General features: G+C 55.5%; 1 protein-coding gene across 1 annotated transcript in view; it reads left to right on the forward strand.

The window, feature by feature from the left end:
• ARHGEF2 (Rho/Rac guanine nucleotide exchange factor 2) overlaps window positions 1-23,799 on the forward strand; it is a 48,182-nt gene extending 24,383 nt beyond the window's left edge. The window contains exons 6-22 of the mRNA XM_049635085.1: window positions 363-643; window positions 797-922; window positions 1,322-1,439; window positions 1,628-1,876; window positions 3,880-3,956; window positions 4,510-4,679; window positions 6,302-6,369; window positions 8,121-8,318; window positions 8,614-8,733; window positions 8,861-8,928; window positions 9,068-9,103; window positions 9,311-9,361; window positions 9,496-9,939; window positions 10,178-10,361; window positions 11,382-16,913; window positions 21,834-21,995; window positions 22,343-23,799. Of these exons, the coding sequence (XP_049491042.1) occupies window positions 363-643; window positions 797-922; window positions 1,322-1,439; window positions 1,628-1,876; window positions 3,880-3,956; window positions 4,510-4,679; window positions 6,302-6,369; window positions 8,121-8,318; window positions 8,614-8,733; window positions 8,861-8,928; window positions 9,068-9,103; window positions 9,311-9,361; window positions 9,496-9,939; window positions 10,178-10,361; window positions 11,382-11,455 (2,264 nt within the window). The 3' untranslated portion in view covers window positions 11,456-16,913; window positions 21,834-21,995; window positions 22,343-23,799. The remainder of the gene's footprint in view (window positions 1-362; window positions 644-796; window positions 923-1,321; window positions 1,440-1,627; window positions 1,877-3,879; window positions 3,957-4,509; window positions 4,680-6,301; window positions 6,370-8,120; window positions 8,319-8,613; window positions 8,734-8,860; window positions 8,929-9,067; window positions 9,104-9,310; window positions 9,362-9,495; window positions 9,940-10,177; window positions 10,362-11,381; window positions 16,914-21,833; window positions 21,996-22,342) is intronic.
• Window positions 23,800-23,854: the final 55 nt, after the last annotated feature.

Raw genomic sequence — 23,854 nt, forward strand, 5'->3', positions numbered from 1 at the left:
ACCCTGCTAGCCCACCAGCCCCCCAGACCTTGGCCTCCAGCCCACAAGTTGCCGTTATGCCTCCACCTCTTGGGCTATTGGTGTCCCAGGTCCTGTCTTTACCCCATCCTTCTCCACCTTGACTCCCTGCCTGTTCCACGCGGGGCATCACACTGGGGGCTGTGGGAAACCTGGACGTGACAGGGCACGTGCTTCTTGGCCTCCAGCAGTACAGCTTGAGGTAGCAAAGCAGAAAGCCACAGGATGATTAGAAAATCCTGAGTCCATAACGGTGCAGAATGGCAACCTGGAAGAGACCTTAAAAACCTCACATGAGCCCTGAGGCCCCCAGCCTAGGCCGTATCAACTGTAGCCACGCTAAGGTAGAGTCCACACGACCTGTGTCCCCACAGAGCTCATCCAGACGGAGCTGCACCACGTGCGGACGCTGAAGATCATGACACGCCTCTTCCGCACGGGGATGCTGGAAGAGCTGCAGCTGGAGCCCGGAGTGGTCCAGGGCCTGTTCCCTTGCGTGGACGAGCTCAGTGACATCCACACACGCTTCCTGGGCCAGCTGTTGGAGCGTCGGCGCCAAGCCCTGTGCCCCGGCAGCACCAGGAACTTCGTCATCCACCGCCTGGGGGACCTGCTCATCAGCCAGGTGAGAAGGGGCGGGGCCCATACGCCGAGGTGCGACCGGACTCTCCGATCCTGGGGGGGTGGAGCCAGGAGGGCTGGAGAGGCCCGCGGGCGTCCGGGGCGGGGCTCACGTCCGGGGGGCGGGGCTCATTGCCGACCCAGCCCCGCCCTCCAGTTCTCAGGTGCCAGCGCAGAGCAGATGCGGAAGACCTACTCCGAGTTCTGCAGCCGCCACACCAAGGCCTTAAAGCTCTATAAGGAGCTGTATGCTCGGGACAAACGCTTCCAGCAGTTCATTCGGGTGAGCAGACCTCTCCAGGACCTGTGTGCAGGGCCTGCAGGCCCTTTCCTGGGGGGCATCGTGTGCTTTCCGAGCCCCATGGAGCCTGTCCACCATAAGCCCTCATGGTGGTAGAGCAAATGCCCAACATGGGGCTCGAACTCACGGCCCCGAGATCAGGAGTCACACGCCCCACTGACTGAGCAGACCGGGCTCCCCTAGAGCAGGTGCTTTCCGCCGCTTTGGTGGGTCCTTGTAGGAAATCCGTGGCGTGTGGTCCCCGTTTTCCAGGTGCAGCCCCCTAAGCCAGCGGAGGGGAACCGCCCAGTTAGGGTCCGCACCACAGCTCAGGCTCCAAATCCAGTGTTCTTTCTCCCCTTCTCCCCACTCCGGCCCTGAGCTCTGCCCATGCCCTTGTAGAAGGTGACGCGTTCGGCCGTGCTGAAGCGGCATGGGGTGCAGGAGTGCGTCCTGCTGGTGACCCAGCGCATCACCAAGTACCCGGTGCTCATCAATCGGATCCTCCAGCACTCCCACGGTGAGGGAGTGGGCCCGGGGAGGGGCGTGTGGGGAGTCTGTCGGGTGAGAAAAGGCTCCGTGACCAGGGAAAGGGCGGGATCAGGTGCAGAGCCCCTGGCAACGTCCGAAGACGGGGTCAGGACACCGTGGGACCTGGGGCCGGACTGAAGCGGACCGGCCGTCCCTCATGCCAACCCTGGGCACCAGGGACTGAGGAGGAGCGCCAGGACCTGAGCACAGCACTGGGGCTGGTGAAGGAGCTGCTGTCCAATGTGGACCAGGACGTGCATGAGCTGGAGAAGGGAGCCCGCCTACAGGAGATCTACCACCGTATGGACCCCCGGGCCCAGACCCCCGTGCCTGGCAAGGGCCCGTTTGGCCGAGAGGAGCTTCTGAGGCGCAGGCTCATCCATGATGGTTGCTTGCTCTGGAAGACGGCGACGGGCCGCTTCAAAGGTCAGTGGTCAGCGCGGCAGGCCAGGCAAGAGCCTGGAGCCAGATATATATAGAGAGAAGCATCCAGCCCCTAGGATCTCTCTCTGCAGCCCTACGTCTGGGGGGCCCCGTGGGAGGGAATATGTGGTCTCTGTTGCAGCCAAAGTCCGAGTTCTGTATTTAACTTCACGGACCGCACAGGGGCTTCCTGGTCAGGATTTACCCCTTTCTTTGGTCCTTGCGTGCCCAGAGAGCCAGCAGTCTTGGTGAGAAAGACCGAGCAACTCTAGGACCAGGGGCAGCTGGTGGGGCTGCAGAATGGGCGGGGGCTTTGGGAGCACAGGCAGGGAAGGCACAGAGCAGGGAGCAGAGCCCAGTGAGGGACAGGCGGGAGGGGGAAGACACAAGAGAGCGGGGGGGTGGGGGTGGGGGTGCCTTCCCAGCCTCTTTTCCCAGACCGCACAGGCCAAGCCTTTCCTACCTAAAGCAAGGCAGAGAGAGTAGCAGGCCTCGGCTTTGGGGGTGAGGAATGAGGGAACCTGCTCCCTGGGCCTGAGTCTGTGTCTCATGTCATGAAGTCCCCACTGCACAGGCTGGGGACTGCTGTGCCTACCGCGCCTGTCTTCATCCCTTTCCCTCTTTTCCATCCCTCCCACGCAGCAGCTAAGAATATAAACCGTGGGGGTTAAAAATAGCAAGGCTGGAGAGCTTTATTTCTGAAGCATTTAGCAAAAGCCCTCCCCTCTGTGTGCCCACAGTTTAGTAAGATCTCCAAGGGCAAAGGGTGAGCGTGTGTTTTTTTGACTGTGACATCTGAGTTCTGGGGACTTGACCTTTTGTTTCCCGTCATTGCTAAAGTCTAGGACTCAGGATCTGAGTGGCTGGAAGGTGGGACAGAGAAGGACAAAGAAGGAGGCCTCTGGGGTGGAGGGAGATGGGATTATTCAGCTGTGGGAGAGGTGGATGTGAAGTCCTCCTGCGCCCTGCCCCTTGAGCACTGGGAATGTGCCAGGAAGGGGGATTTTAGGTCAGACAGCCTAAAAACCCTTATGTCGGTTGCTAGGCATAGAATTTAAATATATGTATTTTTTGAACTTTTATTTGTTTTGAGAGAGAGAGAGCAGGGAAGGGGCAGAGAGAGAGAATCCCAAGCAGGCTCCGCACTGACAGTATGGAACCAGATACGCGGGGCTCGAACTCACGAATAGCGAGATCATGACCTGAGCCGAGATCAAGAGTCAGACACTCGACCGACTGAGCCACCCAGGTGCCCCAAAGCATGGAATTTAAAGGCTGAAAAAGGGTGGCCCGTCCTGCTCTGGGGATGCTTTTTACCCTCCCCCAAAACTCTGGACTCTTTCACCCAAAAAATACACATCTGTGTTGTATTAACATGTAAAATTGCTTCTGCGACTTCAGAAGGTTTACAGAACCCCTTAAAGACCAGCAGCAGACATCCTGGGGTCTGTCGTCCCTGGGTTAAGAAACCAGCATCAGTTTCCTTCAGAGGCACCGGTGACCCCCTGTAGTCTTCTCTAGCCGGGAGGCTGTTTGATCTGGTGGCACATGCCTCTTCTCCCCTGGTGTTTCTTTTTTCTTTTTTTTTTTTTTTTTAACATTTTATTTATTTTTGCGAGACAGAGCATGAGCAGGGGAGGGGCAGAGAGAGAAGGAGACACAGAATCCGAAGCAGGCTCCTGGCTCTGAGCTGTCAGCACAGAGCCCGACGCGGGGCTCGAACTCCTGAACTGCGAGATCATGACCTGAGCCGAAGTCAGATACTTAACTGACTGAACCACCCAGGCTCCCTCTCCTGGCATTTCTGAGGTGTAAGAATGGGCGGGTGGGAGGCCGGAAAGGTAAGAGGAAGCAACCAGAAGGAAGAGAGGCAGGAGCCCCGAGTGGACACGTTGGGCCTGGTCCCTGAGAAGGAGGCAAGCCGCCGCCCAGGCCTCTGAGGCCTCTTTTCCATCCCTCCCCCTGCCTCTGATGCTGGCTGTTCTCCCACCTCTCCCCCTGCCCAGACGTGCTAATGCTGCTGATGACAGATGTACTGGTGTTCCTCCAGGAGAAGGACCAGAAGTACATCTTCCCTGCCCTGGTGAGACCTGCCTCCTTCCCCTTTCTCAGCACAGACCGGTGCTATGGGTTCTTCTTCCTTTTCTATGTGAACTGGAAAGAACCCTGGAATCTTCCAGAGTCAAATGGCTATTACTGTAACCATTATTGTCATATCTCATAAGGCATAAAAACAGCTAACATGTATGGTCACTGCGTGCAGGCACTTTTACACTGTCAGGAGGTCCATTATTAATCCGCTTGTTGCAGATGGGGAAAGTAAGCCTTTAAGGTGTTTCTTTATGTGTTTTTTCTCTTAAGTTTATTTACTTATTAGTAATCTCTACACCCAGCATGGGCAGGGCCTGGACCCACAACCCTAAGATCAAGAGTAGCTCACTCTTCTGACTGAGCCATCCGGGCCCCCAATAAACATTAAAGTTAATTAACTTGTCAGAGGTCATGTGCGCTCCTAAAGACCCCTCTGGCTGCACCACAGCTTTGTGCCCTGTGTGCAGGCTGGCCCCTCAATCCTCGGGGTATTCCAGAAAGATTGAAGACCGAGATACCCTTATTTCCCCCTTTCTGACTGGCAGGACAAGCCCTCGGTGGTATCACTGCAGAATCTGATTGTACGGGACATCGCCAACCAGGAGAAAGGGATGTTTCTGATCAGCGCGGCACCCCCTGAGATGTATGAGGTCCACACAGCATCCCGGGATGACCGCAGCACCTGGATCCGAGTCATTCAGCAGAGCGTGCGCGTGTGAGTGTGTGCACGTCCGCGGGAAACCTGCAGCCGAGGGGCCTGGGCCACAGCACGCCCTCCCTGGGGGAAAGAACCCGGGGTTCAGAGGTGGAGGCACAGGCTGGGGGAGAAACACGATGGCCCAAAGCCGGAATGCTCACCTGTGTTCACGTATCCTGTACAGTCGTATTTTCTATTAAGACAACCCGGACCACCTTGCAGCAACGTGAGCTGACAGAGCACCGCTTGGAGCTGGAGCTGTGACTTAACCCTGACCCCTAACCCCTGAGCCCTGACCCTGGACACTAACCCCTGACCCTGAACTGGACCCAGACCCTAAACCCCAACGATGAGCGGACCCTACCCCAACCCCCATCCCCTAACTCTGACCCTGACCATACCCCAACCCCCCGCCCCTAGCCCTAACCCCTGACCCCTACGCCAACCACTAACCCCTAACCCTAACTCCTAACCCCTACCCGGGTCACTAACCCCGAACCCTAACCCCTAACTGCAACCCCAATGCCTAACCCCTAATTCTAACCCTAACCCCAAACCCTAACCGCTAACCTCAACCCCTAACCCCAGCCCCTAACCCCTCACCCTTAACCCCTAATCCCAACTCCTAACCCCTAACCCTATGGTGGCCTGTCTGACGGCCCACAGTACAGTTTCAGCTGCATGAACACCCTGGTCTGTAGGCAGTAAACTGTTACTTGGATTGGATTGCATTTTATTTTTATTTTCTAAAACTGAATGAAAAAGGGAATGAAACCATTGATCCTGGAGGTAAGAGGAGTAAGTCTCATGCACGCACCTCGTACGGGCGAGGCAAGAAGGAAATTGCTCAGTGTGCTACCTCAGCCAACCTCCAGCTTCCATTAGACACACGTTAGAGTTGATGTCCTCAGCAGTGCTGTGTCTTTTATGATGACAAAAAACAAAACGCATGTAAAATTTCAGAATGGATCCTTGAAGATGATGCCAAAAGATAAACCCAATAAGGATATTTGTAAATTTTTTTTGCTTTTAGAACTGGATTTTCTTTACTTTGTAATATATAACCTTTTGTTTACTTCGGCAATTTAGACTTTTGAACAAATTTTTCAAAAATGTACAAAAGTAGGACATTGCCTGTTCTGGGAAAAGTGCAAAACACCTGAGCCATTGACAGTAGATCCCTGGGGGCCTCTTTATTAACAGCACTCGTATTTGTAGCTGTGAAAATTAGAATTAATGTTACTTTTTGTAATCGATTTATTGAGCTTTTGCCTTGTTCAAAGCACTGTTACGTTATCTCATTTAATTCTATCAAAAAACCTGTGAAGAAGATATACCCATTTTTCAGAGGAGAAACAGAGAGATTACCACCTGGTAAATAGTGGGACCAGGATCGGGGCCCAGTTTGCTTAACGCCAAAGTCTGTGTTTGCCCGTGCTCATGGCGCTCCCCTGCAGGTGGCCTGTGGAGAGGTAACACACACACCAGTACAGACAGATGATGGGTGTGAAGGAAAGCAGGGGGTCAGGAGTGACTAAAGCCAGGGCCCGGGGCTGGTGACTCTTACTGGAGAAGCAGAGAGCACGGAAAGGAGGCCGATTCCTGATCCCTCAACCCCACCCGACCTGTTACCCCTCTAGATGCCCATCCAGAGAGGACTTCCCACTGATTGAGACAGAGGATGAGGCCTACCTACGTCGAATCAAGAGTAAGTCCATCCACAGAGCTCGTTAAGTAATTACCATGCATCCACACGATGGAATACCATGGAACTATTTAAAAAGGGACGTGGCTCTTGAGGGCTGAGGTAGATCCGTGACCAGACTGTCTCGTTAAGTAAGAGGGCAAGGTTTAAAACAACGTCAAGCGTCTGCCACCACGGGTGTAAAAATGATGGGGAAAGGAGAGCGTCGCGTGCCCCGTGTGTGCACCTAGTACCCTCAGAACGGTGTTCTTACTGTGTGGCCGATGAAGGGGAACCAGGAAGACCAGGGTTGAGACATTAAGTTACTTTTTTTACGTTTATCGGTTAGACTGTGAACTAACTGTTATACAAAAAGACCGACAAAAATCAGTTTCCTAAACAAGGTAGAAGGTGACTTCTCTCCGGTCCAGAGGTGGGAAGTGCCGGGTAGTCAGTACAGCTGTGCTGTCTGTCTTTACCCAGCGATCCCTTGTCTCCCTGTCCAAAGTGGCTACTCCAGCTCCCGCTGGTACATGTACATCCCAGCTAGCAGGGAGGTGGAAAGGAACAGGGAGAGGTCTCTGTTTTAAGATTTGAAAAAAAAAAAAAAAGTTTATGTATTTATTTTTGAGAGCGTGAGTTCAAGCACGAGTGGGGGAGGGGCAGAGAGAAAATCCCAAGCATGCTCCACGCTGTCAGCGCAGAGCCTGACACAGGGCTCGAACTCATGAGATCGTGAGGTCATGACCTGAGCTGAAACCAAGAGACGCTTAACCGACTGAGCCGCCCAGGCGCCTCGATTTTATTTTTCAATGTTAGTTTATTTTTGATAATTTATTTTTGAGGGAGGGGGATGGGAGGGGGACGGGAGGGGAAGGAGCAGAGAGAGAGGGATACGGATGATCCAAAGCTGCTCTGCGCTGAGAGCACAGAGCCCGACACGGGGCTGGAACTCCTGAACTGCGAGGTCATGACCTGAGCCAAAGTTGGACGCGTAACCGACTGAGCCACGCAGGCACCAGGCACCTCCGTTACTCCTTTCTTGGAAGGGCTGGTCCAGAGAGACAGTCCTGTCCGCTGGCCAGAATTCAGTCCGTGGCAGTGTTAGGCTGTCGGGTGTAGTCTAACTGGCAGCCATGTGCCCAGATGAAATGTGTATAGATTCTCCAGTTATAGGAAGATGGGAGGATGAAACCTGGGGACACCTGCAGTCCCTGCCCCAGGTCGTCTCAGTTTTGTTTGTAAAACAGAAGTGCAGGGGCTCCGGGCTGTCTCAGTCGGTAGAGCCTGCACCTCTTGATCTCCGGGTCCTGAGTAGGGTCGTGAGTTCGAGCCCCATGTTGGGCATGGAGCCTACTTTAAACATTTTTTTTTTAATGTTTATTTTTGAGAGAGAGAGAGAGAGAGTGCTAGTGGGGGAGGGGCAGAGACAGAGGGAGACACAGAATCTGAAGCAGGTGCCAGGCTCCGAGCTGTCGGCACAGAGCCTGATGCGGGGCTTGAACTCATGGATTGCGAGATCATGACCCGAGCTGAAGTCGGACACGTAACTGACTGAGCCACGCAGGCGCTGCATGGAGCCTACTTTAGAAAACAATAAGTGAATGTATTACTTTTCCCCGAAGAAGTGTTTGTTTTTTTTTTCTTTTGCATAAATGCCAAAAATTCAGACTTAAGTCCTGCCACTGAGCCCGGGCCTGGCCTCTGAGCCCTCGGGCAGCCTTTCCGCTGCTGGCTCCCAGGCCTCCGTGTGCTCATCCGTCCCTCGTCCACAGCGGAGCTGCGACAGAAAGACCGGGCGCTGGCAGAGCTGCTACAAGAAAAGGTTGGGCTGTTCGCCGAGATGACCCATTTCCAGGTGGAAGATGATGGTGGCGGGGTGACCCTGCCCACCCTGCCCAGGGGCCTTTTCCGCTCCGAGTCCCTGGAGTGCCCTCGCGGGGAGCGGCTGCTGCAGGATGCCATCCGTGAGGGTGAGGGGGCCCCCCCTCGTGACCTCACAGAGCGTGGGCACACAGACAAGGGGAGGCCCCATGGGAGTGCCCGCTGGTGCCCGGTGCGGGAAGGAGGCCTGGTCCTTGCTGAAGTAACCTCTGTCTCGTGGGTGGTGGTATGGTGGAGCCCACCTGTGCAGGGGGCTCCCCCAGATGCCTAAACGTTGCCGGTGCCGTGGGACGAGGGTGCCCCCTACCACTACCTCCCCCCGCCCCCCGCCCCGCCCCTACCAAAGGTTCCGGCTCCTGTCCTCATGTCCTCCCTTCCCTGTAGTGGAGGGCCTGAAGGACCTCCTGGTGGGGCCCGGCGTGGAGCTGCTCCTCACGCCCCGGGAACCAGCCTTGCCCGTGGACCCGGACAGCGGCGGGAGCACGAGTCCTGGGGTCACCGCCAGTGAGTGCTGGCCGGGGCCGTGGCGGGGGGGGGGGCGGGGGGGGTGAGAAGTGGGGAGTAGGAGGGGCCAAACTGCAGGGCCCTGAAGTCGGAGCTCAGCTCAGCCTGTCCTTTTCCATCTTTGCAGATGGTGAGGCCAGAACCTTCAATGGCTCAATTGAGCTCTGCAGAGCTGACTCCGACTCCAGCCAGAAGGTGGGTCCGCAGGAGGTGCCGGAACTGGCAGAGGGTGGGAAGGGGGGCGGCCGGGCTGTCGGCCCCTGACACAGAGCTGTCAGGGACACGCTCCAGGGACCTTGTGTCTATGAGTGCCCATCCTTGCCTGTCTCTGCAGGATCGGAATGGAAATCAGCTGAGGGCTCCCCAGGAGGTGAGAGGGATGTGAGGAGGTATGGCGGACTGGAGGGAGGGTGTCGTGTCTGAGAAATTGGAGCCCAGCTCAGAGTGGTGTCGGGGAGAGGCTACATCGGAAAGCGTCCAAAGGTTGACTGTCCCCAAACCCACATTTAGTCGCCTTCTGGGCAGCTCTCCCACCCTGAAGCTTGGGCCCTGTCCCCACCCTCTCCTCTGTCCTCAGGAAGCGTTACAGCGATTGGTCAATCTCTATGGACTTCTGCACGGTCTCCAGGTCGGTGGGGGCGGGGAGGAGCCAGAGGCGGGGTGGGGCAGGGGTGGGGGCCCGTCAGCCTGGCCTAGGCACTCTCCCCTCCCCCCGCCCCCCACCGGGTTCCCCTACACCTGACTATCCCCGTGCGCCCCCAGGCGGCTGTGGCCCAGCAGGACACCCTGATGGAAGCCCGCTTCCCCGAGGGCCCCGAGCGGCGGGAGAAGCTGACCCGAGCCAACTCCCGCGACGGGGAGCTCGGCCGCAGCGGGCCGGCCCCCGCGGCCCCCGACAAGCAGGCCACCGAGCTGGCCCTGCTGCAGCGTCAGCACGCGCTGCTGCAGGAGGAGCTGCGGCGCTGCCGGCGGCTGGGCGAGGAGCGCGCCACCGAGGCGGGCAGCCTGGAGGCCCGGCTCCGCGAGAGCGAGCAGGCCCGGGCCCTGCTGGAGCGCGAGGCCGAGGAGGCGCGCAGGCAGCTGGCCGCCTTGGGCCATAGCGAGCCCCCTCCGGCCGAGGCCCCCTGGGCCCGCAGGCCCCTGGACCCTCGGCGCCGCAGCCTCCCGGCCGGAGACGCCCTCTACCTGAGTTTCACGCCGCCGCAGGTAAGGAGGCCCTGAGCCAACCGGGGACTCGAGCCCGAAGGCGACCGGCCGCGGCCAGAAGCACTGGGCGCCGGCTGGGGGGCCGGGACGGGCGGTCTGGGCGGCTGGGATAGGCAGTGGGGCACAGAAGTGGGCAACTGGGGGGCTGGGACGGGCGGTCGGGCACAAGGCGCTCAGCGGTGCTGCCCTGGCTGAGCTCATTCCTCGGCCTGCTGCCTTTCCTGCCGGCCCGTCACAGCCCAGCCGAGGCCACGACCGCCTGGATTTGTCTGTGACCATTCGCTCTATCCATCGACCCTTTGAGGACCGAGAGAGACAGGAGCTGGGCAGCCCGGAGGAGCGGCTGCAGGACAGCAGTGACCCCGACACGGGCAGCGAGGAGGAGGGGGGCAGCCGCCTGTCCCCTCCCCATAGTCCGCGAGGTGAGGCGCAGAAGGGAAGTGGGGTGCGGCCCTTGGCTGTGTGTCCTGGGGACATGTGAGGTGACCCCTAGTTAACCTCCCAGGGCTATGGTGACTCTTGGGAGGGGCACAGAGGACACACCTGCAGCCTCTTCTGATGGTGAGCGGGTGGCGGAGCTCTAGGAAGCAAATGTAGGAGCCTCTGTCTCCTCCAGTGAGTGTGATCTCAGCCTCTTCAAGTAGAAATAGGTTTCTAAGAAAAAAAAAAAATTCTAAGACCTTCCAAGTTCTCATAGTTTGTTCAGGAAACACAAAATAACCAAAAGCTAGTGTGCCTTTATGTAACCATCTTAAAATATTTTGTATCTTATTTGTTTATTTGTTTTTAGTTTTATTTATTTTGAGAGTGAGAGAGACGTGGGCTGGAGGGGCAGAGAGAGGGGTGGGGGAGAGAGAGAGACTCCAAGCAGGCTCTGCGTTGTCAGCACAGAGCCTGATGTGGGGCTTGAACCCACAAACTGTGAGATCATGACCTGAGCCAAAACCAAGAGTCAGATGCTTAACTGAACCCCCCGCCCCCGGAACCCCATTTAAGATTTTATTTTTAAATAATCTCTGCACCCAGCGTGGGGCCACTTGAACTCACACCCCTGAGATCGAGTCCCATGCTCCACTACTCAGCCAGCCAGGCGCCCTTATTTGTTTATCTTACTTTATTTTTAACTTTAGAGAGACAGAGGACGAGCAGGGGAGGAGCAGAGAGAGAGAGGGAGAGAGAGGGTCCCAAGCCGGCTCCACGCTGTCATTGGCAGAGGTCAATGTGGGGCAAAAGCTAGTCGGATGCTCAACCGACTGAGCCACCCAGGCGCCCCAGAGTATTTTGTATTTTATTGGCCAAGCCGTATCCTCCTATCCTCAGGAAGGGAAGCAGCGCACAGGTGTGGGAACATTACTTTGCTGACATGGGGCGGCGTCAGTGTAGGGGTGCAGCTGCTCGCAGAGCGGGTGCCCTCTCACTAACGCTGCCCCGTCCCCCTTTAGACTTCACCCGAATGCAGGACATCCCGGAAGAGACAGAGACTCGCGACGGGGAGCCTGTGGCTTCAGAGAGCTAAGGGGGCCCCTCCCCCGTCCTGTGCCCCCATGAAGAACACACCGAGGGAGGCAAACTCTGGGACTCCAATCCGCCAATGATGAGGGAACATTAGAACTGCTGATTGTCCTTGCCAGCTCTTGGGCTCCTTGGACACCCCGGGCCGCTTAGGAAGCTGGAGGAATTGGGCCGCAGTGCCCCCTGGTGGCATCCAGAAGCTACACCACAGATGCCAGTTTTTCATGCCTTCTTCCCTCTACTTTAGGAAAATTTATTTATTTATTGTTTATTAGTGACGCAGGGAGTGGGGAGATTTAGAGCACCAGGGACATGGGAACCAAGCCATAGGGATCAGGGGGCCTTGTCCTGTAACACTACTGGGGTTTATTCAGGCTTAACCATGCCGCTGCTGGGTTCTAACCCTGACGCCCCTCCTGGGCAACACCGTCTGTGAGGAGGGGCTGCACCGCAGGACCCTGCTGACCCCCCCCCCCCCCAAGAGGGGCTGTGGGCAGGGCCACGCCCCCCTCCCTCCCCCTCAGCCTCGCACTGCTCTTCTCCCTTGTCCATCCTCCCGGGAGCCCCAGGGAGACGGCCTGGCTTCCGGAGCTGATGGAGGAGGGGCTGAGGTGGCCCTAACGGCTTTGTTGGGGGGTGAGGGGAAAACCCACGGGACCAGAATGTTTTTTTGTTGTCGTTGTTTTCTTTTTTGTACCAAAGCCAACTGCACGTGTTTTGTATTTTTAAGAGATGATTTTAGGCAATTAGAAACCACAGCCTTCTATCTCCGCGTATCAGAAGAGCTTGAGGGGTGGGGGGGGACCATATCCTCATCTACAGTAATGGGGGACCTATTCTGACCTCTTCTCCAGCCGTTTGGGAAAAATGTTCTAGGGTGAGTTGGGAAATCTCCGTGAAGCCTGACCTCATCCCCACCTCAGCAACCGGGACTGAAACCTCAGTGTGAATTTTGGGGATTTTTCAGTGGACCCCCAGTGCCCACCAGCCCCAGCCATTTTCTGCCAATTTGATTGTTAAAAAAAGAAAAAAGAAAAAAAAAGATAAAGCAGGGAAAATTAAAGACCTGGAACCCCACAAGGTGCTGTCTCTAGGTGTCTTCTGCCCCCCTCTTCCCCTGCCCGGGGCACTGCTGGGGGTGGGGGGAGGGGCAGGCACCAGCTGCTTCCCCCCCCAACCCCCGAAGGGGCCTTTCTTCTCACAGGAAGCGGGCGCCTCACCGAAGACAGGCCACTGACAGGAGAAGCTGCCCCAGCCCGTTTTGTCATCGTGGATGTCCCCAAGCAGTGGGGTGGGGTCAGGGGCACTTGGGTTCTGGTGAAGCACCTGCCCCCCCCCCCCCCCCCCCCGCCCCCTTTGTGTGTCCTGCTCAGAAATGACGTCAGCCTGTTGCCCCCACGCCTCCCTTCCGGACACAGTTCCTGTCGGCCTGTCCCTAGAGTCACTGTGCCCCAGTTCTGTGTTGTGTCACAGCCCCCGCGCGACCTCTTCCAGAGGCAGTGAGAGATTACGTCGGTTTCAGTTCTCAGTTTCGGTTAATTTTACTTCCTGTTTCTGGTCAGTACCTGGGGTGGTGGTAGGGAGGAGGGAGGGCGGCCGGTGGCCACGCGCTGGTGCGCACGCTCGCTGGTGCGCACGCTCGCTGGTACGCACAGGCACACGCACTGGTGGTACCCTGGCTGGCACAGCGGAAGGCCTCCGCTGAGGAGAGGAACTGAAATCAGCTGGGGGGCCGGCTTGGGGCCGCACCTCCGTCCTGGACATCTGGCCCACGGCATCTGGCCTTTGGCAGGTGCTGTCTCCCCTGTTCTGGGACCTGAGGTGGGCAGGTGCCCAAGGGAAGGTTGCCCGGCCGGGATGCCGGAGCCAGCCCTCCACTTCCCGCCTGAGCACCGGCTTCTAGTGTGCTGCCTCCTTGGCTGGGGGCTGGGTCCCAAACCTGTTAGGGGCCAGCGTTGGGGTGTGTGTGGGAGGGGTGGTGATAGTGCTCAGGCCAAGAGAGGGCAGTGTGGGCTCCTCCAATGTCACACAGCCAGTGAGGGATGCTGGTCAGGGGGAAGGGGAGACCTGGAGCCCCAGAGCCCAGAGTGGATGTGGGGAAGCCCATGGCTCATGAGGACAGCACTGGTGTATTCCCAGCAGCACTGGCCCTCTGCCACCTCTTGGCCCTGAGACCTGATGTCCACCCCTCTCCGACCTGGCTGCTCCCGTAGATGAGTCTTGCAGCTTTCCGGGTTCTGCCCGCGGTGCCCTCCCTAAGCCCTTCTTCTGGAACACAGTCAGCGCCTGTCCTCCCCACGGCAGGTTCGAAGCTCTCTGGCCGCTTACTGCAGGGAGCCAGGGCCCAGCTTCTCACCAGTGCCTGCCTTCCACTGCATGGAGTGCCCAGCTGGCGAGCGGGCCCTCCTCGCTGCCCCTCCCCTGCCTCTCCCACCCCTCTCCTCTCCAAGGTTAGATGCACATGGTCCCTCATCTCCGACTTGGGCCTGTTTAATTCAGTATTTACCAGGGCACCTGGGTGGTGCAGTCGGTTTACCGTCCAGCTTTGGCTCAGGTCATGATCTCGTGGTTCCTGGGTTCAGGCCCCACGTCCGGCTCTGTACTGATGGTCCAGAGCCTGGAACCTATTTCAGATTCTGTGTCTCCCCCCTCTTTGCGCCCCTCCTCCATTCGCATTCTTTCTCTCTCTCTTAAAAACAACCATTAAAAGAAAAAGAATTCGGCAAGGTGCATGCTCTCTAAAAAAAAAAAAAACAAAACCAAAACTAAAGAGAATAATAAACTCAGTATTTACCTCCAGGCCCCATTAGCACAGATGCCCCCTGGGAGCCAATATCCCAGCAAAGCCATCAGAGGAGCTGCAGGGGTGGCGAGAGGGGAGGATTTTCCATCCTGAATTGACTGGGAACAGGATTTCCTATCCTGACAGACATGAACCAGTTTAAACATCAAAAGGAGGAAACTAAACATCAAGCACCTAATTAAATGTCGTTAACATGGCTTAATGTCCTGCTGTCGCTCTGGGTCCTTGGGAGGCCAGAGTGCTCTCCCGTATCACTGCTGGGTCTCCATGGATATGGAAACCAGGGGCCAATCCCTCACTCAGTTCCTTTTTTTTTTTTTCCGGTCTCTCTCTTTCTGTTGCTCTATACTCACCACGGAGCTTGAACTCACGACCCTGAGATCAAGAGTCCTGGGCTCTTCCAACTGAGCCAGCCAGGCAGCTCTCTCAGTTCTTCATGTAAAACTTCCATTTCACTCCAGAGCATGTAAACATTATCCCAAACGAGCCATCTCTGGCCGTGGGTCCCTGTCTCCCTGCTGCCGCCTGTTCCTTCTTCTCCTCCTCTTTCTTCTCTCTGATTCCATTTTACATGAAGTATAAGAACAATAGCCAACACACGACTTCGGGTACCGTTGAATCCTCAACACCCCACTTTACAGATGTGAAAACCAGTAGAGACAAGTCACTTACCGAGGTCCCTCCGCTGGTTAGCGTCAGAGCTAGGATGTGATCCTGGGTGCTTTGATCCTCTGAGCTGCACACTTGGGACAGGAGGGAGGGACACCCTCACGAGCCTCCGACTCTCTGGTTCCCACTTCTCTGGACGTACCTGCAGCCCCCTCTTCTCCCAATCCCTCCCCCGTCTCTCTCCTCCCTATGCCCCACCCACATCCTTGCCTTCTCCCCACTTCTCCCTCCAAATCCTGGTTTAACGATGGACACACAGGGTGTTTACACTTGGGCCTGGGCTGATGCCAGAGACCAGCAGGACTCACAGGGCATCCCCCTGCCCGAGGACTCCGCTTTCTCAGCTGAGGTCTGCAGGCCCCAGGTTTCTCTGGGCACCACTGGGATGCTGTACGGTGGAGATGGCCAGGGGGAGGGCACTTTTGGCTCTGGCACCAGAGAGCAAGGGTACACCCTATTTGGGGTGAGGGTAGGCGTGTGGGGGAGGGCAGACAGAGGGAAACAGGTGCTGGTGTGTTGACCTCTGACCCCTTAGTCTAGGACCCTTGGGAATTTTCCTGAGAATGCTCACAAAAGGCAGAAACGGGGCAACTGAACCAGAGGTGGAAGCGTCCAGACAGTCGTGGATGATACAGGTTATTCTCCAACCTTCCTCCTTCCCCTTGTCCTACCCATACCTCCAGGTGAGCAAAGACCTAAGCTCCCCCACGTGACCCCACATTCCACCACACCCAGAAGAGATAGAGACTCCCAGAGGGTGCCGCAGCCCACGCCAGCTCTCCCTAGGGTGCAGGGTTCTGCCCCTGGCGGAGCCCAGAAAAGGAGGGTAGGGTGTTCAACACCCTTCCCCCAGGTGTCCCTTTGTCCAAGTCGGTGGCCATGGTAGAAGGACCTCTCTCCTGGCAGAGTGCTCTCCCCCCACCACCTGCCTATGGTCTTTAGGGCCCCCAGTTCCAGCCGGCCCGGGCCCTAGGGTCGCAGCCTTGCTCACAGATCCCTGAAGGCATCTGCCAGGGCCCATCAGGCTCCTGCCTCAGGAGGGCACGGGGTTCAGGCAGCCGTTGCCGTGTGGTGACAGGGAAGACGGGGGTATGGATGGCGTAGACAGATGCTATCCCAGAGCACCAGGTCAGACGTCACCAGCACTCCATGAGAGTGTCCAGGTGGTTGGGGAAGCGGCAGAGGAAGAAAGAGGCCTCCAGGGTAGGGACACAGTGGGCCACGCCCCTGCCACTCTGCCGTTGCCCAGCGACAGCAGCAGCAGGTGGTAGCCAGGGGACCCGGGGACCAGGAAAGCCAGCACCCCCCGGCCAGTACCTGCCATGGCAGTGCAGCGGACAGACGGGTGCCCCACACCTCACCCTCGGCCCCAAAACAGTCGTGGGCACCGTCACCGGGACGGCCACCATCCACACCACCAGGGTGGCCATGCAGGGCCAGGAAAGCGAGAGGCGGGTGCCTGGTCCGGCAGCCACGGCCACCATGCGCCGGGGGTGAGGGGGACGCTGGCACAGACGTGGAGGACAGTGGCCTTCGGGGCCATCTTGCAGAGGGCACTTCGGGCCGGCGGAAGTCCAGGGCGGACTCAGGTGCCCAGAAGGGGAGAGTGAGGGCGGCCCCAGGCCCGCCAGGGCCAGGTTGAAGACAAAAGTGTCGGAAGGGGGCCGGGGGCTCGCCAGGCACAGCTCCCAGCACCCACAGCACCACCAGGTTTCCCTGCAAGCCGGCCGCCCCCACAGACCCATGGGTCGGGGCGACCTTGACCCTCGGGGCTAGGAACTGGCCTCGGGGCAGCGGGGGCCGAGCTGCTGGGGTGCAGGCGCCTCCCTCGGGGCCGAGCGGCCGCGAGCCACGCCCCCGCCACGCCCCCGCCGGGGACGGGGAAAGGGACAGGCTGCGCCCCACCCTCCGCGGGTCTTGGAGGGGCCACCGGATGGGAGCGCCGGCCGCCGCCGGGGCAGGTGCGCGGGCCGGTGTGCACCTGTGAGCGGTAAGGGCTCTACCGGGTAGAGAGGAGGGGGACAAAGGGGAGTCAGCCACTGGGGAGGGCAGACCCAAGCCTCCGCGCAGGGCGAGGGCCAGGGGTACCCCGTCTGAGGGATGACAGGAGCCAAACTTGGAGCCCCCTCCTTTCCTGACCTGGCGCGGGGACCCCCTTCTCTGCAGAAAGTGCTGTCTTGGGGCCTGGGGGCAGGGGTGGGGTGGGCACGAGGGCACGGAATCCGGATGGTTCTGGAGTTCCAGGTCTGCTCCTCACTGGCTGTGTGACTTGGGTAAGTTACTTCACTCTCCTGAGCCTCCGTTTTCTTGTTAGCGTTTTCAGACAGAAGGTTCTGCTCCACAGGACTGGCGTGATTCAATGAGATAAAGCATGTCAGGAAGCACTTTGTAGGTTGCTCTTTGTGTGAATGATTCTTATTTCAAAGGAAAATTTGAGGTGTTCTGCTGGAAAGGAGCGGGGTGCAGCACAGCTATCTGTTGTCACCATGCCCAGGGAAGGGTGCCAACTAAAACACGGGTCGGAATTCATGGCAGCAAGTGACCTTGAGGCTAAGGGCTGGGAGAGAAAGTGGGGGAGTCACAGCTTCCTGTTCATCGCCCCCTCCCGGAGCACAGCCTGTGGGGACCTGAGTGGCCCGCCCTCAGCGCTGCTCCTGAGTCTGAAGCTGTCCTGCCAGCCTGTCACCCCCTGCCGTTTCACCCTTTCCTGCTCTAGTCTGTGGAGTCAGAGGCCAGCGGGACCCCCACCCTCTCCTCCAATCCCCGAGCCCATGTCAGAGACGCATGGATCCTGAGATACACCCACACCCACACCTCATCCTGTCTCCCCGTGATCTCAGTCCTAACTGGTAAAAATGCCTCACTGGGTCTTCCCCTTTTGTGCCCATACCCGTATCCTTTGCAAAATGTGCTGTGATGGGGAAAAAGAGAAGGTGGGAGGTGGGTAGATAAGAGAGGGCTTTCTTTCAAGCGTTCCAAAACATTCAACACCTTCCTGCCCTCTGCCAGCTAATTAAGATGCTTGAACTCCAATTCCCTTGGAGTGCTGGGGAGGAGAAGGGCCCTTCTGGAACACCAATCAGCAGTGGGTGTGATGAACCTCCAGGAGAGACCCAGACTGGGCGCCAGCATGTTTGGGTCATGCAGCAAGGGGTGGGTATGGAGTGGGTGGCAGAAGGGACATACCGAGCCCAAGTTCAGGTGAGCCCCACAGGCCACCTGCTGGCCTTAGGGACTGTTCCTGGGTGCCTCTGTGCCAGTCCCCCTCTGTGCCAGTCCCTCTCTGTGTCAGGGCCATGTGTATTCTTCCAGCCACCCAGCAGCACGATGGATGGCCGTGAACTGGTCAGTGCATTGGACTTATTTTCTCTTTGATGGAGAACAGAAGTGGGTCAGAATTCCAGGGTTCTGCTACCCATTTTTAAAAATATTTTTGTTATTTTTAAAATTTTATTTCTTTTTGAGAGAGAGACTGCGAGAAGAGGGGAGGGACAGAGAGAGAGGGAGACAGAGGATCCCAAGCAGGCTCCACGCCGTCAGCACAGAGCCCCATGTGGGGTTCAAACTCATGAACCGCAAGATCATGACCTGAGCCGAAGTCTGAGGCTTAACTGGCTGAGCCACCCAGGCGTCCCTGAAATATCTGGTCCTCTGATCGTTTGTTCTTTATTCATTTCTAATCTGAGTCCTTTCCTTGTTCTGACACTAGCAGCACCCGTGGTCACAAAGAGAGGTGATGCCACCAGCTGGCTCATCTAAGAACTTCACTTTGGATCCTTTTATTTTTTTTATTTTGTTAGTTCAGGTGTTCATTCATTCATTCATTCATTCACTGTCCACAGCATTTCTTGAACCCTTATTATGTGTCAGGTCCTGTGCTAGATGCAGGGGAGACAAAAAAAAGAAATATATGGTCTTCTCATATACTTTCTGAGATGGTTGGGATCGCTAAGATCATCTAATTCAACCTCTCTTTTAATAAGGAGAGAAAGTCGGTTAAGCATCCGACTCTTGATGTCGGCTCAGGTCCTGATCTCACAGTTCCTGAGTCTGAGCCCTGAGTCAGGCTCTGCGCTGACAGAGGCCTGCTTGGGATTCTCTCTCCCTGTCTTTCTCTTCCCTTCCCCGCTCTCACTCTCTCTTTCTCAAAATAAATAAACATTGTTTTTTTAATGTTTACTTAGTTTTGAGAGAGAGAGACACACACACAGAGTGTGAGTGGGTGAGGGGCAGAGAGAGGGAGACAACAGAATCCGAATCAGGCTCCGGGCTCTGAGCTGTCAGCACAGAGCCCGATGCGAGGCTTGAACTCACAAACCACGAGATCCTGACCTGAGTCAAAGTCGGACACTCAACCGACTGAGCCACCAGGTACCTCACAAAATAAATAAACATTTAAAAAACGGTAAGGAGAGAAAGTGAGTTGCCCAAGGCCACCAGAGAACTCGTGGCAGAGTCAGGACGTGAGATGAAAGTCTCTTGACTTCTAGAATCTAGCGCTCTCCAAGACATCACGAAACCCTTTAGGCATTTCTTTCCCCCTATAATCTCTACCCCCTTCTGCAGGGCCCCAAGCGCCAGGCCCTGCCCTTGGGACACTCCTAGTCTTCAAGGGAGACAGCACCAGGATGTGGATGGATGGACAATAGCCAACTCCTCTCCAGACGGTCTTTGTACACAACAGCCGGGAGACGGGAGGACCCGGATCCCATGAAAGGATTTCGTTATTCCTCGCGTTCCTATTATCCTCTGAAGCCAGGCTTTACCAGCCAGTTTTCTATCTCAGTTGGAGTCCCAGGACATGCAGTGGTAGATTATGGCATCTGCCTTACATAAGAAGGACTTCTGGGGACTGGGCCTGCCCCTCAGTCACCAGCTTTAGCCCACACGTCTCTCCAGCCCCACACCCCTGCGCGTGCACTCCCAAATCTTGGTAAAGGGGAACGGGAGGCAGGAGGGACAGAACTACTCCCCATCGCCCAGGCCCCCAGCGCAGGAGAAGGGAGCCTTGCATTTGCACTTGTGGTAGAGACAGATGTTCAGATGCTCCGGGGATGATAGATGGTAGGAGCAGGACACCTGACCCTAATCCAGACCCCCCCCACATCCCCCCCCGCCAACCACCTTGCCACACCTCCCCACGTCTGCAGAGACTCACTGCAGTTTCAGTAAGGGGCATGGGAAGCTTCAAGGTTCGTGGGCAAGTTCCAGATCAATCTCTCTCTCTCAACTTTATATTTGGGAATAGTCTTAGACTTACAGAAAAATTGCAAAGGCAGAGATAGAGATCTGTCTTTCATTGTCCACATTAAAATGAAACTGGCAGAGCATCAAAAATAAAAATAAAAATCTTAGGGATAAATTTGACAAAAGACGTGCAATCCCGGTACACTGAAAACTACGAAATGCTGCCATGAGAAATTAAAGAAGACCTAAATAGGGGTGTCTGGCTGGCTCAGTTGGTAGAGCAGTTGACTCTTGATCATGAGTCATGAGTTTGAGCCCCACTTTGGGTGCAGAGATTACTCAAGGAAAAGGAAGGAAGGAAGGAAGGAAGGAAGACCTAAATAAACGGAGCGGTATAAATGAGTTCATGTGTTGCAAGACTCAACGAGATATCACTTCTCCTTATAATTGGTATGTAGATTTAATGCAATTCTAATAAAAACTCTAGCGGGCCTTTTTAAAAATAGAAATTGACAAGCAGATTCAGACATTCATATGGAAACACAAAGAGCCAAACGATTTTGTAGAATCGCCAACACAATTTTGCAAAAAGGTAAAGTTGGTGTACTCAAACTATAGCAACAGTAGTCAAGACGGTGTGGTACCAGCAAAAGGACAAACGTCAGTGCAGCAGAACCGGGAGTCCTGAAATAGACCCACACGCTTATGGCCACTTGGATTTTGACAAAGGTGCAAAGAAAGTCATTGAAGAATGCACAGTCTTTTCAACAAATGCTTATGTAACAGTTGAATATCCACAATAAAAAAAAAAGAGTGTGTACAAGAGACCTCCAATCCCTACCTCACACCATGCACGAAAATGAACTCAGAGGATCATAGATCCAAATGGAAAACCTAAAACCCCAAAACTTCTACCAGAAAACAAAGGAGAAAATTTGTGGCCTTAGGTCGGGCAAAGATTTCTAAGATACATCAAAAACATAATCTACAAAAGCAAAAGCTGATAAATTGGACTTCATCGAAATTAAGAACTTCTGCTCTTTGAGAAACACTGTGAAGAAAATGAAAAGACAAGCCACAGACTGAAACAAAACATTTGCAGACCAGAGATCCGATAAAGGATATATCTAGAATACCTAAAGAGCTCTTGAGGCTAAGCCCGGGTGGCTTAGTAGGTTAAGCGGCTGACTTTGGCTCAGGTCGTGATCTCATGGTTTGTGCTGTCAGCACAGAGCCTGCTTCAGGTCCCTGTCCCCATTTCTCTCTGCCTCTCCCCTTCCCCCCTTTCTCTCACAGATAAAAAAATAAACATTAAAAAATTTCAGTAATGAGAAAACAACTTTATTTTTCAAATGGGCAAAGGATTTGAGCAGATACTTCATCAAAGACGATGTGGGGATACCAAAGCGGCCCTGAGAAGATGCTGGACAGCATCGGCCATTAGGGAAATGCAAACTCAAACCACGATGAGCTGTAACGCATCCCTCGGAGGATGTCTAAGATGAAAAACTGCCCACAGCAAGCGCTAGCAAGGAAGTGGCGGGAACGTAAAATGATATAATCGCTTCGCAAAACAACTCAAGGGTTTCTCGGGGCGTCTGGGTGGCTCAGTTGGTTGAGCGTCCCACTTCGGCTCGGGTCACGATCCTGTGGTTCGTGAGTTCGAGCCCAAACCAAGTCGGTGTTTTCTTAAAAAGTTAAACATATGCTTCATATGTCCTAGGCATCCCGCTCCCAGGCACTTACGCTGAGAAATCAGGGTATACGTTCACATGAAGACTTGTACGCCAATGTTCACAGACACTTCATTTGACGTAGCTTCACGCGGACAACAAGTCGTATGGATGAGCTGCTTACGCATCAGGTGAATGGGAAGCCAACAGTGGTAAGTTCGTACAGTGGGGTGCCAGCCAACACCGAAGCAGGGTGCGTCCTTGTGCACAAGGACAGCACGGAGGAAAGAGTCCTGGTGGCCGCCAGGCCGGGGCCGCTGTCCCTCCCCGGCATCTCCACTGTTTGCTCAGCACCACTGCCCCGTCCACCCCACCGCCAGGTCCTGCCCGCGCAGCCTCCAGGCTTTGCAGTGTGTTCCTCCTCACGGTGCAGACTCCACTTGCTCCGGGCGAGGCTCGCCCTCGTGTCCCCCCTGGGTTGCCCAGGGGCTCTGAGTACCTGCACCCCCCTCTCAGATCCGCCCCATGGGTCACTCCCTTCCTCCGGGGTTTTCCGCAGGCCTCCTTTACTGCAAAGAACAGAGATTGCCCTGAGCTGCCTCCAGTGATGAAACACGTTCAAAGGGAAGGATGATGTCGGTTACGCCAGGGTGCTTGAAAACCCTCACCCTTGCCCCACCCGTCCTCCCCTCCGCTTTCCTTCCTTTGCTGCAGCAGGCAGCACGGAAGAGTAGAGCCAGGGGCGCCCAGCGGGCTCAGGGTACAGCATGCGGCACTTAACCTCAGGGTAGTGAGTTCCAGCCCCGTGCTCGTCGTGGAGCCCAGTTAAAATTAAAAAAGAAAGAGTAGGTCCAGAGGTGCGATTTTAGAGTTTGAGCAGACCCGACTGGACTCGGGAAACAACGGGAAGACGCTGCGGCCCTCAGGAAGCAATGTTTATTCTTTCACTTTTCATGTGGTTCCTGCTGCCGCATCTCTGCACGGACCAGTTCCTCTGTCTGGTCAGAGCCCAACGCAGTCCCCTGCGCCCTGACACAGCACAAGTGACAACCTTTCACAACCACAGTTCTCTGGGTCCGAAAATCCTCGGGAAAGACTGTCTTCTCTTTCCTTACTAAAAAAAAAAAATTTAGGGGCACCTGGGTGGCTCAGTGGGTTGAGCCTCGGACTTTGGCTCAGGTCACGACCTTGCGGTTCATGGGTCGAGCCCCGCGTCGGGCTCTGTGCCGACAGCTCAGAGCCTGGAGCCTGCTTCGGATTCTGGGTCTCCCTCTCTCTCTGCCCCTCCCGCGCTTGCACCTTGTCTGTCTCTCTCTCTCATAAATAGACATTAAAATTTTTTAAAAAACAATTTTTAAGGGGCGCCCGGGTGGCTCAGTCTGTTGAGCATGTCTGACTTCCGCTCAGGTCATGATCTCACGGCTTCATGAGTTCAAGTCCTGCATCGGGCTTCATGCTGATGGTGCAGAGCCTGCTTGGGATTCTCTCTCTCTCCCTCTCTCTCTTCCCCTTCCCCCGCTCGCACCTTGTCTCTCTCTCTCTCTCATAAATAAACTTCGGAAAATTAAAAAAAAAAAGAGCTTTTAAAAAAAGTTTATTTATTTATTGAGAGAGAGTGCACTCTGCCAGCGCAGAGCCTGATGCGGGTGAGATTGTGACCCAAACCAAGATCAAGAGTTGGAAGCCTAACCAGCTAAGCCACCCAAGTGCCCCCCCCCCCACTAAACCAAGAATGTTCTTTAAAAACAAGAGTATTCTTATGTAACCTCAGTACGATGATCAAAATCAACAAAGTAACAATGCTACAATATTATCTAGTCTAGAAACCTCACTGAGATGCTGCTAAATGTCCCCTGTAACATCTTTTATAACAAAAGAAATCTCAGACGTGAGTAACATTCAGTTCTCATCTCCTTGCAGTCGCCTTGAATCGGGAACAGTTCCTCAGGTTTTGTATTTCATGACATTTTTAAATGTTACATATTTCTAAAGAGTAAAAGCTATTTGTGTAACATCCCTTGGTTTGGGTTTGTCTGATATTTCCCACGATTAGGCTCATGTATTTTTAAGG

Source organism: Panthera uncia, chromosome F1 (genome assembly GCF_023721935.1).
Source record: "Panthera uncia isolate 11264 chromosome F1, Puncia_PCG_1.0, whole genome shotgun sequence".
In the NCBI taxonomy this organism is placed as follows: Eukaryota; Metazoa; Chordata; class Mammalia; order Carnivora; family Felidae; genus Panthera; species Panthera uncia.